Source organism: Diadema antillarum, unplaced genomic scaffold (genome assembly GCF_040938485.1).
Source record: "Diadema antillarum isolate AM-2024a unplaced genomic scaffold, OU_Dant_1.0 seq00000166_RagTag, whole genome shotgun sequence".
In the NCBI taxonomy this organism is placed as follows: domain Eukaryota; kingdom Metazoa; phylum Echinodermata; class Echinoidea; order Diadematoida; family Diadematidae; genus Diadema; species Diadema antillarum.
Genome location: NW_027271236.1, coordinates 341,511 through 357,300, shown reverse-complemented (window position 1 = coordinate 357,300; position 15,790 = coordinate 341,511). Strand labels below are relative to the sequence as shown.

The following is a 15,790-nucleotide window of genomic DNA, read 5'->3' as shown; positions in this document are numbered from 1 at the left end:
AAATGCATAAGGGGGAATTATGTATTCGTTAAAAGATATTGAGAGTTTCTTTCTATTTACTAATTCTGTCAACTTGTAAACTTGAGTTTGATAAGAAATTGTTAAATAAGCTATCACTTCCTGGAGAAAGACTATTCAGCATGAAATTAATGGAGAAGGGAATCAAAGCAATGTAATACACTGAATGTCCGACCAGGCAAGTGTGCGAGAGACACTAGACCTGCTTCGATACCCGGTCGATCCGACCAGGGAGGTGTCACCTCCCTGATCCGACGATATGGTGCCTTTACACGATACTTCATAGTCTTAAGTTGGATAACCAGATATAATATCATTTGTATATAATATGTATTTGGCAGCTGGGATTTACCAACACTGTTTTATTCGCTAATGATGAAGTTGACTAGGGGATCAAAGCGGATCCAAATCCACAATTCCAACTGTATTTTGCACTTTCAAATATCTCCACGAGAAAGCGGTCAAGTGAGTGACTTTATGTCTTTATTTTGCTTCGTTTTTAATACTTTAAGGCGAATATTTTACTGCGTTTGTTATAAACTCAAAGGTAAATAATGATTATCACATAATAATAGGCTTATTGCATTCATAAGGCGCTTTATACTGCTGTTTCTAAGCACACAAAATACTAAAAAACCAAGATCATTAGGACAATGCAAAACCAAAATTACAATGACAAAAGAAGAAAAATTACATGGAGATACAGTACGATACAGCGTTTATCAACAGTTGTGTGCTCCTTCAGGGGAAAAAAAATCACAACTGATAAGACAGATGGGTTTTAAGAAGAATTTTCAAATGACTCAATAAATGAGGCATTCCAAATATGAAAAGGGACTTTTTTTCCAAAAGGTGGGGGCAATAGAGGAGAAGGCTTGGTCACCATAACGGGTTTTTCTACGTGAGCCATGAAGTATAATTGGAGTGAGGAAGAATAACGGAAGGTCTGGCAAAAGAGGGACCAGGTTTTGAAAATACGTGAGTGTAAAATTACGTGTGATTTTGTACGTCAGAAGTAGGATTTTAAAAGTAATGCGGGAATAGGCAGGTAACCAATGGAGTGAGCGGTGAATAGTAGATGGCCATGTGTCCTACAGGGTGACTAATTTAGTGGCTGAATTTTGGCTACGTTGGATAGGGGATATGTGAGAAAGAGGGAGGCCGGCAAGAAGGGAGTTGCAGTAGTCCAGATAAGAGGAGACGATGGCATGGACGAGTCGCTGAGCTGATGAGTGATCAAGCAGACGCCTGATCCAGATCTTCCCTATTCTGTAGATAACCCAAGATGAAGATTTACAGATGTTTGTGATATGGTGTTTGAGAGTTAATCCTAACTAGGCCGGGCTATTTAGGTAGTTGATAGAGCCGGGGGGGGGGGGGGGGGGGCTCCCAGGCCCCCCCCCCCCCCTCCAGATCTCGGCCGTCGACCGCGCGATCGCGACGAAAATTGGCACACACATTGCCTATGATGTAATCTAAAATACCATGAAGGTAATTTTTCAAAAAATCATCATTTATGCTAAATTATGCTAATTTATGCATGATAATGCATAAAATCAGACTAATTGGTATAAATCACAAAATAAAGCTCAAAACAGGCACATTTTTTGTTTAAATATTCTTTTTAGTGTCCTTAGCAAATGTAATTTAAAAAAATTGTGATATCAGAAAAATTCTTAAGTATTTTATTGTTTTTTGAATTTCTTATGTATTTCTTTGTTTTTTCCACTTTATGTTTTTCATTGTTTATTCGATGAAATTTGTCCGCGACATCGCTCCGAACAAGAAAATATGTTATTCATTGATTTTAATCAATAAAACACCAAAATAATCATACTTTTATGAAATTTGCCAGTAAGCACAGTTTGCATTGAAATAGTACACGAATTAACGTTTTTGAGCAATTTTAGGTCTGACATGCATGTACATATTTATGCGTAACTTTGGAACCGCGCGCCCGGGCGTCGCAAATTTGGTGTCAAAAGATGCGGAAGACTCGAAAGAAAAAAGTCATGAAACGTCGCGGCGATAGCTTTTTGCGATTGCGATACATCGCGCGGAACGTCGGGGGGGGGGGGGGGGCTTCGGAGGCCCCCCCCCCCCCCCCCCCGGCCTAGTTAGGGTTAAGTGTTTGTCCAAAGTAAAGCCAAAGTGAAGTGAAATACGTCTGAGTATTCCCGCTATTGCAATGTGCTGATACGGGAAGAATGGATTTCACCAGACGTCCTACCGGAGTATATACAGCAAAACAAATACGAATGACGGGTTTCGACCATGCTATTCGTCGAGAATGAATTGACAAATAAATCACTGTAGTGTGACATGTGCGAGTTGAACTTCTTCTTCCATGACGCTTCCTATTATCCTCTTTTAAGGGGGACGTTATCAAAACACAGAACCTATTTTGCCCCTATTTGTCTAATTCGGCTTTGAGTTTCCCTATTGTATTTTTCATGGTTCCACGATATATCAATGACCTACCTCCTGTACTCCCTTGAAATCCTTGTAGAGACACACCTCAAACGGACAGTCGTCGTGATGCTTTTGAATCTCTCTCGGAAAGTAAACTTCGCAAAGCATTTTAAGGTGGCTCACAAATGATCTCTCACTAAACACGATTGTCGGCCATCCGCCGGCTAGTTGAGTCAGGAACACATCGAAGTGGTTCCTACGTGCAACGCATGAGTGAGATGATGTCTTCTGGCTTGCCATCAGTCCTTAAGATATCGGAGTGAAATAAAAAAAAAATGATTATCAGATAATACTTCTACTTTGAATTATGACAATATAATAATAAAGAAATGATTATAAGAATTAAAATGTATTTCATTGTTAGCAGCCTCAGAAATTGTATCACTATATTTTACGAGAGATATTCCTTGCCGTAGTCCTAGGTCCTCTACCCGTCTGTGACCGCAATAAAATGACAACGAAACCCATAACTTCCAGATGGTTCCATATCTGGGGATATAACCTAGACCCTTTAAAAAAAAAATCCGCAGTCCCAGAGCTGTACAGCCAAGTTCCCTCTAACTATAGAGACAGATGTGACACCTCTTCCTATATATGTGTACATACCATCGAACATACAAGAAAAGAGCCTGATGCCTTAGATAGTTCCATGCTACGTCAGGGAAGTAGGCTATAAGATTAGACGAGTGTCTTTTGCAAAGTGTCCACCTTTTGGCAGAAACAGTTTCATTAGAGCCATTTTGTATAGTTACATTGCTTATCAGCGGACCTTCTCTGTCTGCAAAGGGCAATTCAATTGCCTTGCGTAGATTTACACATACATTGTTTTGCGTGATTTTTTTTTAAAAATTAGGATAACTAACGTATCCCTATCTATGTCAAGGGCGAGAAGATTACAGTAATTTTTTTTTTGTTGGTCTTAATTGACCGTTATTCTATTTCACTGGGATCTTAGCATTATTTTATCTGATTTGTGTGATTGCTGTGCTAATTTTCCTCTCAATTTTCAAAACTTTGTGATGGTATGAATAAATATATTTTCAGGATGGTATACAAATAGACATCTGTATAGTCCGTAAAATACAATTCCAAGACAAAATCGAAGTCAGCGGAAAGGGTGTAAAATATCAAAATCATTCAAGAGTCATTACCACTGCCATCACTCAAGTAAAGGGTTGTATCGACTTTGGAGGGGTCAGTCAGGACTGCACAGTGAGGGATCGTGAGGTGGACAGGTTTCAGAAATTTCAGCCCGGCTGGAGAGCACTTGAAGCCGCAGCTAACGATCATGTCGTCCTTGTGTAGTTTGAGGCTGTCTGCTTTCTCTGCGAGGAGGGTGAGTGTTATGACCTCACTAGCGCCCTCTGCCAGAGCTCCGGGAGGGATAGAGAGTGAGAAGCCAAAAGTTTCGTTCCAAAGTTCGCCTCCATTGTGATCGATTCTCTTTTCAACGCATATTGGATCCTCTGCTGCTGGTAAACGAAATGAGATTTATATCAAACTATACTGATCCGAATCGATTCCATTTCAATTGGAGGTGAATGCTTCTGACGTCAGGGAAAATATGGCAATTCAGAAAATTGTAAATTTCTGATTGTAAATGTAATTGTTTTGAAAGCCAAACGAACAGTGTTGAAAATACGTCTGTTAATAAAAGGTTGAATAAAGTTTTCCTTTACTGTTACATATTATCATATACAACTACACATCATACTTTTAAGGAAAAATAATGATGCCAAAGGTCAAAATGACTTTCATAACTAATGAGGTGAAATGTTCTATTCAACATGCCTTTTCATCTCCTATCAGGTGCAAAGCATTCATTTGATGTTAATGTGTCTATGATAGTATGATTCCTATATTATCCGGTGCTATGTTTTGTTTGAACAAAAAAAAAGATGAAAATAAATGAACTGATTTGAATCGATTCGAAATAAAGTGAAGTGGATGTTTAATAACAATCACCTCGAAGTAATAATGCAATTAAACCAGAAGCAACCACCTCGAAAAAATTGTGGCCATTAGTGGCCAAATACATCTCAGGTAGCACTCTAATTCCAATAAAAGATGAATCAGAATAATGCTGTGATTTAAAAAAAATAATACACTGTACATTACAACCCTCTAAGCCCATGACAAATTTATTTTTTTCATCCAAAATTGAGTTGTTTTGCCAGTCTTCACCTACATTTAATGTGAACTCATAATGTTACATGTATTTCACTTAAAATCAGAAGAGAAATACAATGTATGGAAGCCCATTACATTGTTATAGTTGGATTGTGCATAGGGCTGGTTTTTCTTACGAATTTTTGGCTCAGGTCCGTAGGGCATGAGGGATTTCTTGGTGGCACGCACACTACCCCAGGAGCCTGTTTCAAAATCAGGAACAGAAATGTGTAAGGCTTATTAGTTGGCTTGTAAGGATCGCTCACGTATGCCATGGCATGTCATTTGGATCACTTTCGAAAGAGAAGAATCATCTAATCCAAGAAGTATTGTGAGAACACTCCTTCCTCCAGGAGAGTAAGCTTGTTAGATCATTGACAAAGTCCTGCCAGTCAAGATTAAAGTTCACTTTACTCTGGCGACAAAAAAGAAGAAGAGAGAAACAGCTATTCAGATGAAACTTTATCTAGGGAGGGTAGACAAATCTGTGTCTTTATTTTGCAGTTTGTAATGATAATGAATCTTTATATGTATATATATTTTGTAACTTTGAATATTGAGAATCAACCTCGCAACACACACACACACACACACACACACACACACATCGTTGAGGCGAAAGGTTGACATACTAAACCTGATAAAAAAAATACACAAATTTTGAAACTTCTTTCATTCCTGTCAAGTTATATTTCCGTAAGGATAGACAAGTTATATGTCTGCTTAAAATGAATGATACATATCAAAACAGTGAGAGACATAATGTCTAATATGTTTCATATTAGTAAATATTGGCAGATAATCACTAAGTCAAAAGTTCACATGCAGCTATAATCTAAAACTTTGTTCTGGACTGCTGCCTCTATTTTCCTCCACTGCCCTTAGTCGAGATGGAAAGCTGTTTATCAGTAGCTTCTTCTAGACCTTCCCTGGAAATATGGACCATTCGTCCTGACAGATCATCTACAGCTTAGTCTCATGTTTGAAATTTTCTTCCGCACATGGTACTTTAGGTTTTTTTTTCACATGTACTGCATACTGTTCAGTGTATCAATTTTTTCTCCTATACACTTATATTAGGTTTGATGCATAAAGAAAAGGAATATTCTTGAACTCTTCCATGCTGAAAGAAACTATTCTGATCCAGAGTTAGGTTCTAAGTTGAGCTCTCGTTTTGCCGGGAAAGTCCCACGTTACCATCTCTTTATTCATGGTGCCAGTAAACTTATCCAGTGAGCCGGTAGTGGTCTACATACAGCAAAGCAATCCCATAGATATACCACGATGCTGGTACCAGAAATTTGAACAAGTTTTATGGCAGCATGAACAAAATGATGACTACCCGAGATACTCTGCAAAGCTCAGCCTGGAACTGAAATATGGTCCGGGATTAAGTTTTCCAGCATGACAATGGCCTAGAAAATTCATCAAACGAGTACAAAGGTGAAAATGGATGAACAGTGTGAAATAAAGATACAGTGAACCTTATAGAGAATGCTAGGCCTAAACTGAAGAAGAATGTTCGGGCAAGAAATTTAAAAAAAAATGACTGAACTCTAGATGATCTGGCAGGGAAAATATATTAGACTTCCAGTGCAAGAAACTGATTAGAGCTGCCAATCGCCAGGTGGGGCGGAGAACGAAAATTGGAGCAGTTTTAGGGTGAACGCATGTAAATTTAAAACGTATCTAATTCATGTTATTATGAACAATACCTGCGTCACTCATTTTCTTCTTTGATCAGTGTTGATCGTGCATGAAGTACATTAAGCAACCATACAACGTGTCTGCTTTCAAGAAAATAATACAACTTAGTTGATAGAAGTACGAGAAATGTGAAAAGTTGTATGGGGATAATTGTTTCCCTTTCAGGAAAAAAGGCGGTTTATAATTTGAAAAATGTCTGAATAACCACTTTTGGAAGCAAGTTCTTCATATGAATTCATGAAAGCAAATCCATGAGTTATCTAAGCGGGATTTCCGAACCTCTTTCGTATAAGGACTTCTTGATGTCACCCACTGACATTCCAGGGTTAGAAGGCGGCGTTTCACTCATGTCAACTTCGTTTGTAGCCGCAATACAACAAGAAGACAAGAAACTGGAACTTGATCAATGCAGTTTTCACATCCAGAGAGCTATAGAGATATAAAAAACAGCAACATGAAGCATTGTTTTTGAATCATGATCGGAAGACACTTTACAATGAGATGATATACAAAAAAAGAACGAAGTGCAGATTGAAAATTGATTATGGGCAATCAGAAATATATATTGTTAAATAGGACAGAATTGACAGTTCATTTAAACTTTGACCCTAAAAAGTAATTCCACTGTCTGAAGCAAATGATATATAATCGTTCAATACCTCAAATTTATAATGCCTTACCATGACAGGACAATGCAAATTCATATGGATAGTGGACCTTTACCCATTGCGGAGTGATTTTTTGAAAGACTGTATATCCAAAATGAACTTTCAAACACTGTTTCCTGCTCAAACAGGTCCTATAAGGCCCAAGGAGGGCACATTGTGCCCCCTATCAGATTTTCATTCCTTCGCCACTCCTTCGCCTTTAATCCAATTCAACCAAATTTAGTTACTTATCCTAAAATCTTATTCCCAACATTTAGCTTTATTTCATATTGCTGGTTGTCATGGCAACCATAAACTGACAACCATATCAGTCAATTCCAATTCCAATTAACAATATTATAGTGTATGAAATGGGCGTTTCTTGGCTGAAATTCGCTGAAGAAGCAAAATTTCAGGTAATTATTGCCTGGAATGTTTTTCATATCATTTCCTTTGTTTTATGTGACAGCGGCATTAAACAATAGATATAATAGAGCTGATAGAAAACAACAGTACTTTCCGAAGATTGCTGTTATGTTGTGTCAATTTGATTCCTTCACCAAAGTTATACGTCTAATATCATTTGTTTTATATCACATTATCAATTTGCAAACTTAAATTTCCAATATAATGGAAATATGAAATGTGATAGCACACATGCAATTGTCCAAATCAATACATCACAGGTCTCATAATTATATCTTTTTATTGTTATGACTAGCTCCCTCATGTGGTGACCTTTAGAAATTTAAATCATAACAAATGAGCTTCGACTTGCACATAATTTGTGTTAGATAGGAATATGATTAAACTATGATTAAACATATACACGGGGGGGGGGGGGGGGAGAAATTATACAGAAATATCATGTCCCAGCATTTTCCTATGAATTTATTTATATTTTGGTGAATAACGCCCTCCATGGGTGACCTTGAGAAAATTCAAATTTGCTCTCATGTAAAATAAGAGTTGCTGTGCCTTTGTGAAAAATATGATTATGAAATATTAAACCATAACAGAGTTATTTGAGGCACAATGTGTCTCCTCTTGGGCATGGGAAGGGTCAAAATAGCTTGGGCTTTATCAGGGTCAGTGAGAGACAATGAGCTTGTAGAAAAACAGGACAAATACAAAAAAGGTTACTCAGTTTATAAGTCATTTGAAATTGTGCAATTGATCAATTTTTTTAATGTCTCCCGGTCAAAACCAAAATGAACATTGATAGTTTACATGTAAGCTACTTCGGTACACTAACATTAATATCTAAGAAGGACTTGTCTTTGGGCGATTTTTTTTTTCTCTTATTAAAAAAAAAGAACAAATAAAGACAGAATAAACTGACCAGAAAGAATATAAATTATTAGTGGAAAAGTGAGCAAAGAAAATGGGATTCCATCGGGATTCGAACCCGAGACCTCCGGATTGCTAGACCGGTGCTCTACCGACTGAGCTATAGAAAGCCCTAGTGCAGTGTTCGTCCCAGAAACCCTTAATTCTCAATGCTCGGGTGGTCAGAAGCTATAGCAGTGTGTTTGTGTGTGACACACACGCACACACTTGGACCTGGCATAAACCCGAAGGATAATTCAACTTGGGGATAAATGCGAGGGATCACCGAAGTGATGCAGCTTTTTGAGTTTGTAACAAATAAAGACAGAATAAACTGACCAGAAAGAATATAAATTATTAGTGGAAAAGTGAGCAAAGAAAATGGGATTCCATCGGGATTCGAACCCGAGACCTCCGGATTGCTAGACCGGTGCTCTACCGACTGAGCTATAGAAAGCCCTAGTGCAGTGTTCGTCCCAGAAACCCTTAATTCTCAATGCTCGGGTGGTCAGAAGCTATAGCAGTGTGTTTGTGTGTGACACACACGCACACACTTGAACCTGGCATAAACCCGAAGGATAATTCAACTTGGGGATAAATGCGAGGGATCACCGAAGTGATGCAGCTTTTTGAGTTTGTAACAAATAAAGACAGAATAAACTGACCAGAAAGAATATAAATTATTAGTGGAAAAGTGAGCAAAGAAAATGGGATTCCATCGGGATTCGAACCCGAGACCTCCGGATTGCTAGACCGGTGCTCTACCGACTGAGCTATAGAAAGCCCTAGTGCAGTGTTCGTCCCAGAAACCCTTAATTCTCAATGCTCGGGTGGTCAGAAGCTATAGCAGTGTGTTTGTGTGTGACACACACGCACACACTTGAACCTGGCATAAACCCGAAGGATAATTCAACTTGGGGATAAATGCGAGGGATCACCGAAGTGATGCAGCTTTTTGAGTTTGTAACAAATAAAGACAGAATAAACTGACCAGAAAGAATATAAATTATTAGTGGAAAAGTGAGCAAAGAAAATGGGATTCCATCGGGATTCGAACCCGAGACCTCCGGATTGCTAGACCGGTGCTCTACCGACTGAGCTATAGAAAGCCCTAGTGCAGTGTTCGTCCCAGAAACCCTTAATTCTCAATGCTCGGGTGGTCAGAAGCTATAGCAGTGTGTTTGTGTGTGACACACACGCACACACTTGAACCTGGCATAAACCCGAAGGATAATTCAACTTGGGGATAAATGCGAGGGATCACCGAAGTGATGCAGCTTTTTGAGTTTGTAACAAATAAAGACAGAATAAACTGACCAGAAAGAATATAAATTATTAGTGGAAAAGTGAGCAAAGAAAATGGGATTCCATCGGGATTCGAACCCGAGACCTCCGGATTGCTAGACCGGTGCTCTACCGACTGAGCTATAGAAAGCCCTAGTGCAGTGTTCGTCCCAGAAACCCTTAATTCTCAATGCTCGGGTGGTCAGAAGCTATAGCAGTGTGTTTGTGTGTGACACACACGCACACACTTGAACCTGGCATAAACCCGAAGGATAATTCAACTTGGGGATAAATGCGAGGGATCACCGAAGTGATGCAGCTTTTTGAGTTTGTAACAAATAAAGACAGAATAAACTGACCAGAAAGAATATAAATTATTAGTGGAAAAGTGAGCAAAGAAAATGGGATTCCATCGGGATTCGAACCCGAGACCTCCGGATTGCTAGACCGGTGCTCTACCGACTGAGCTATAGAAAGCCCTAGTGCAGTGTTCGTCCCAGAAACCCTTAATTCTCAATGCTCGGGTGGTCAGAAGCTATAGCAGTGTGTTTGTGTGTGACACACACGCACACACTTGAACCTGGCATAAACCCGAAGGATAATTCAACTTGGGGATAAATGCGAGGGATCACCGAAGTGATGCAGCTTTTTGAGTTTGTAAAAAAAAAGAAGATATAATATATTATGCAACTGTTTAAAGTTCAAAGAACTTATGACTTGTTTTAGATGGTGAAACGAACCTAATTTGTTGTATATTATAAGATTTTGATAAACGTAACAATTATTTAGTCTTTAAAAACAAGATATAAATTTTAGCTGTTATGTAGTTATGAAGTAAGTTCCGATACTGTGGCCCATCGTAATGGAAGGTGTTCTGAGACAGCAAAATTCTTAAAATGGATTTTATTCGATCGCCTTTTTGGATGATGTGAACGGATTATACCTTCGAAATATTGTTTAAGATATATTTGGAAAATTATTGTTATCATAATAAAACAAAAATCGTCTTAGATTTAAAAAGTAAATCTTTAATTGACAATTGTGTTAAAAATAACGTATGAGACAAAAAAGCAGTATATGACATATATGATACAAAGTGACTTCTTTTGTAGAAGTGATTAAAGTAAGAGTGCTTGAAACCTATCTCCCCATGCGAGGATACCATAATTCAAAAAAGGCAATATTAGGGATGAATATGATGTAAGCATGGACGATAAGGGAAGACAAAATCTAAGCTCGGTGATTATAAAAATGTTTCTTGAAATAGCTGGATTATACTAAAAACATAACGTTTCCATAAAAGCCCATTATCAACTGTTATTCTAATAAATTTAAAATGGGAAACATGTTCCATTGGAGCAGCATAAAAAACAACATATCGACAGGAATAGTGCCTCTGTACACTTACTAAAAATCATGCTAAAACCATATGTTGCTTTTGAAGACTAAGAGATAATTTATTTGCCTTTATTCATTGGGCGACAATTTCTAAATCAGAGTTTATTGTATTTACAAGATTAAGATGGGTTATTGTGCGGGGAAAGTATTTTTTAGTTTTCCACATAGAGAATAAATCTCATGATCTACAAAAATCATTTATATCAAAAATAAACAAGAGAGGACCTCTGAGTTAACTTCCATATGGGACCCCATAATAGATATGTTTGATTGTCACAGCCATTTAAATGGACATATTACTTCCTCTTCATTAGTTAGCTCCTGAACTACTCCAAAGCCTTCCCACGCATATAAAATATCAAAATTAATGGTATCGAAAGTCTTGGAGAAGTCCAGAAACAAACCTATCAAATGAAAAAATGTGTTCCGCTTTTCTATAGAACTCAATAATACGTTGTTGTGCAATGTTTTACCCTATCCAAACTTAAAATTTGAATTTAGATAAATTAATAGTTCTTTTATGAATATTTTTTCATGAACTTTGGCTCATGTACAAAACAAAGAAATTGGTGGTCAATATGTGACATCGAATTTGTCACCCTTTTTATACAAAGCAATGACTTTTGCTGTTTTCATACTTTCGGTGACGATGCTATTAAACAAGGATGGATTAGATATGTGAATTGAAGGACTCACGGTTGACGATATTACCCCTTCAGAAGAAAATCACTGATGTCATCCTGTCCAGCACTATTTTGATCTGAAATAAAAAACAGTGTTAATTATTTCCTGATTATGATATGGACTAATTAGACATATTGAACTAAAATACGATGGATCTAGAAATTCGGAAATATATTTTGTGTATAGGGAGGAATATTACTGTAAAGATTTTCTCCAATTGAAGAAAAATTATTATTTATGATATTACAAATTTGATGAGAAACTTCAATTATTTTTAATCAAATCTAATTTTAGTGATATTACCTAATATTACGGAACCTTCGAATTTAAACCTTTCCGCGTTTGTCTTACAACAAAAGTATGCAAAACACAATCCGATGTGATAAAGGAGTCTGGTTGGCCCTATTTTCTTTTTCTTGTGAGGAGATACAAACTATTTCCTTTCTAAACTGAGGCCTATGATAATCTTCGGATACACACTTGTTTTTAGTTCAGATGTAGGTATTAAGTACGGGACTAAGCATATACAATCATTATCGTATAATGCACGCCATGAAATATTTACTGTAGATTTTGCAGAATGCACAATTAACAGTAAACACAGACACGGAGAGACAGAAGTAACAAATATGTTTGTACCGTCCTTTAGATCACTCACTTGTAAAGCGAGTGGAAATGTGTACTAAGACCATATTAAACAACAAATAATTTTCAAGACTGTATTCATATTCGTGCCAATATTGGCTACTGTAACGGCCCCCTTTTTAATAACATGAGCATATGTTTCAAATTGTCAATAGGTTCCAATTGAAATAAACACGAGTTTGTCATTATAGAGTAAGTCTGATTCCTCTTAAATTACTCGTTGGCAGAGGAGAAAAAAAAAAGAAATGTCGCTATGAAGACTGGTGTGCCTTCTCCATACTTTATCGTTCTCCCAATAGGTTCAGAACACGTCTTGACAGCAGTCTCACATATTACGCGGAAAAAAAAAGGAAAAATTGCGTGGATACTGTATGCACGAGCATGAAGCGGTCATCCTTCAACCTTTTATTAAGTAAGATCATAGTTTTTCAATATTTCACTCAAAGTGTGCACCAGATCGTTGAATTTCAATTCTAAAATTATTAACTCTCTCTTCTTCGGATAGGGGGGACCCCCTCCCAAGCCCTCCCCCTTCGCGCCCCCTTCCATAGCCTTAGTGTCTTTCAGATTTATGACAAAATCTCAATAATTACGAGTGCACAAAACTCATTACTTATATTTCTTTTGATCAACCTTTTCTCCGCTCAGTTACCCCAGATCATGTTATATATATATATATATATATATATATATATATATATTATGTATATATATATATATATATATATATAGCGAAAACTTTGAGCAAAGAAAATGGGTTTTCATCGGGATTCGAACCCGAGACCTCCGGATTATTAGACCGGTGCTCTACCGGGACGAACACCGATCTAGGGCTTTCAATAGCTCAGTCGGTAATAAATCCGGAGGTCTCGGGTTCGAATCCAGATGAAAACCCATTTTCTTTGCATAAAGTTTTCGCTATTTATTATTACAATTGTTTCTGGTCAGTTTTTCCTTCCTTGTTTCAATAAAAATTCCAATAATTCCATCAAATTTGCGTATACGAGATATCTCAATTTCAACTTTAAAACGGCTCCTTTATACGGGAATGATGGGGATAGCACTCTCCAACGCCTTCTCCCTACTCACCCCCCCCCCCCCCCAATCCACTTCAGACAGTTAGACTACACTGGAACATAGATAGTTTTCCAAATATGGCACAAAATGTGTGCACCGAACCGTTTAAAGTGTGGAGAACGAGACATTAAAATCAAGAAAATCATATAAAAGACGGTGTCAAGACACAGGGAAATGTCTCCTAAAACAGATTTTTCATGTGACCTATCAAATGATATTCGCGCCACTGAGAATTCGCGAGTTAAAACTGACTGATTTACTTCACCGATTTTCGTTCCGGAAGAGCTGTCTTTTTCGAGCCCTAAAATATGACGTCTAGAAATGAACAAACAGAGGGACATCGAGGCTGAAATTCATGAAGCACGTATTTCTTGGTGAGCGGATGCAATATCTGGCTTTTCTTTAGTCGCATCTGCTTTCTCGGATGAGACATTAAAACGTCCAATTTTACCTTATATTGTAAGGAAAGACTCTGAGTTTGACATCGAGAGTGAATTGAGTGATGGCAGTGACAATGACACTGATAGTGACAGTGGCAAAGTAGGGGGCGGTAGAAGAAGCGATGGAGAGGCAACGGATATGGAAGGCCGTAGTGGACATAATTCGTTTGGGACATACGTATGGAAACGGGCATACGCATGCAACTGCCTTTAGCAAATGTTTGCTAATTGACCAATCAGCGTTTGTTGTTTGGCAAACGTTTGTACAGTGTTTAGCAAACGTTTGCATGTTATCTGTTACACGTATGCCCCATTCCATACGTATGTAAATTTACCTCGCATATGTATGCAATTGGTCGACCATACAATCAGGTACTTCGTTTAATATGCATTGGTATATGTGTGTTTGTTGCGTGTGTGTACAATACACACACGCAACATACACACATATTATATTACTATTATATCACAATTATCATAGTGTGCACGGTAGATACTCACACCCGATTTGAGCAAGGAGGTACTAAGTGTACGTATTATGTACGCAACGGCGTATAGCCAGGATTTGATCTTAGAGGGGTGTCCCCCCCTCCCACGTGAGAACTTTTTGCATGTTGATGCTGTAAATTGTGCAATTTGATGCATGTTTTTACGTGTTTTATCGACTCGAAACAGTCCCACTTGTTTAACCCTATAAAGCCCAAGCTATTTTGACCCCTTCCAGGCCCAAGGGGGGGGGGGGCACATTGTGCCCCCCATATAACTTCTTTATTATATGATGTATGACCGTCATATTTGGCACATGAGTAGAGCAACTCATACTCTACATGACCCGATATTTGAAATTTCTCAAGGTCATCCACTGAGGGCGCTTTTTACCAAATACATAGGAAATATGCTTTTTCTTTATCCCGAGTAAATATGTTTCTATTCTATGTCAATCATTTTCATATTTACCATAAAGGAAAAGCAAGTCAACCTTCACTCTTTGTAACGGTTGAAATTTCAACATATGGGGGCGCTATTCATTACAATATAAAGAAATATATGAAACCTACGATGTATTGCTTGGAATGGGTACATAAATTGGTATCACATTTCATATTTCCAAATTATTGAAATTTTGAGTTTGCAGATTAATAATATGATAAACAAATTATATTACAGGCAAAGCTTGTGTGAAAATAACCCAAAATAAAAGGGTAGTCTTTGAAAAATGCTGTATTTTCGATTATTTCTATTATATCTATTGTTTGATGCCTATGTCGTATAAAAATAAAGGAAATAATAAGAAGAGCATTTCAGGGTAATTCACAACCATTTTTAGTTCACATTTTGGTCCTTCAGCAAATTGCAGCTAAGAAAAACCCCATTTTATCCATTGTTATACTGTTAACTGAAATTGGAACAGAAAATCACGCAAAATCTGACGAACATGGTTGTCAGTTTACGGTTACCATGGCAACCAGCAATATCAAATATAGCTAAATTATATATCAAAATGTTTGCAGTAAGATTCTAGGAAAAGTCACTAAAATTGGTTGAAATCGAGGAAAGGGTGTGGGAGTGGAAAACGAAAGTATGGTAGGGGGGCACAATGTGCCCCCCCCCCTTACCTGGGCTTTATAGGGTTAAGGTAGCAGTATATTTTGATGTAGATTATTATTGAACAGTAATTTCAAAATGGTATCATTTAGATATACCTCTTGTACTAATTCTCACATTGAATATCATGAACGTGACTGAGCCCGAGCAAGGGGGGAGGAGAGGGTGTGGGAGGGGGTGTCCCCCCTCCCGCGGTGAGAACGTTTTTGCATTTCGATGTTGCAAGTGGTGCAATTTGATGCATGTTTTTGCGTGTTTTATCGACTTGAAACAGTCCCACTTGTTTAAGGTAGTGCACGATGTAGACTATTAGAC

General features: G+C 37.7%; 1 protein-coding gene across 1 annotated transcript in view; it reads right to left on the bottom strand.

The window, feature by feature from the left end:
- The window catches only part of LOC139728148 (uncharacterized), a 37,283-nt gene that overhangs the window by 1,816 nt on the left and 19,677 nt on the right, over positions 1–15,790 (bottom strand). Inside the window, exons 2-6 of the mRNA XM_071639114.1 lie at positions 11,721–11,784; positions 6,646–6,795; positions 4,797–4,862; positions 3,642–3,959; positions 2,500–2,735 (exon numbers count right to left, since the gene is read on the bottom strand). Coding sequence (XP_071495215.1) covers positions 2,500–2,735; positions 3,642–3,959; positions 4,797–4,862; positions 6,646–6,715 — 690 coding nt within the window. The 5' untranslated portion in view covers positions 6,716–6,795; positions 11,721–11,784. The remainder of the gene's footprint in view (positions 1–2,499; positions 2,736–3,641; positions 3,960–4,796; positions 4,863–6,645; positions 6,796–11,720; positions 11,785–15,790) is intronic.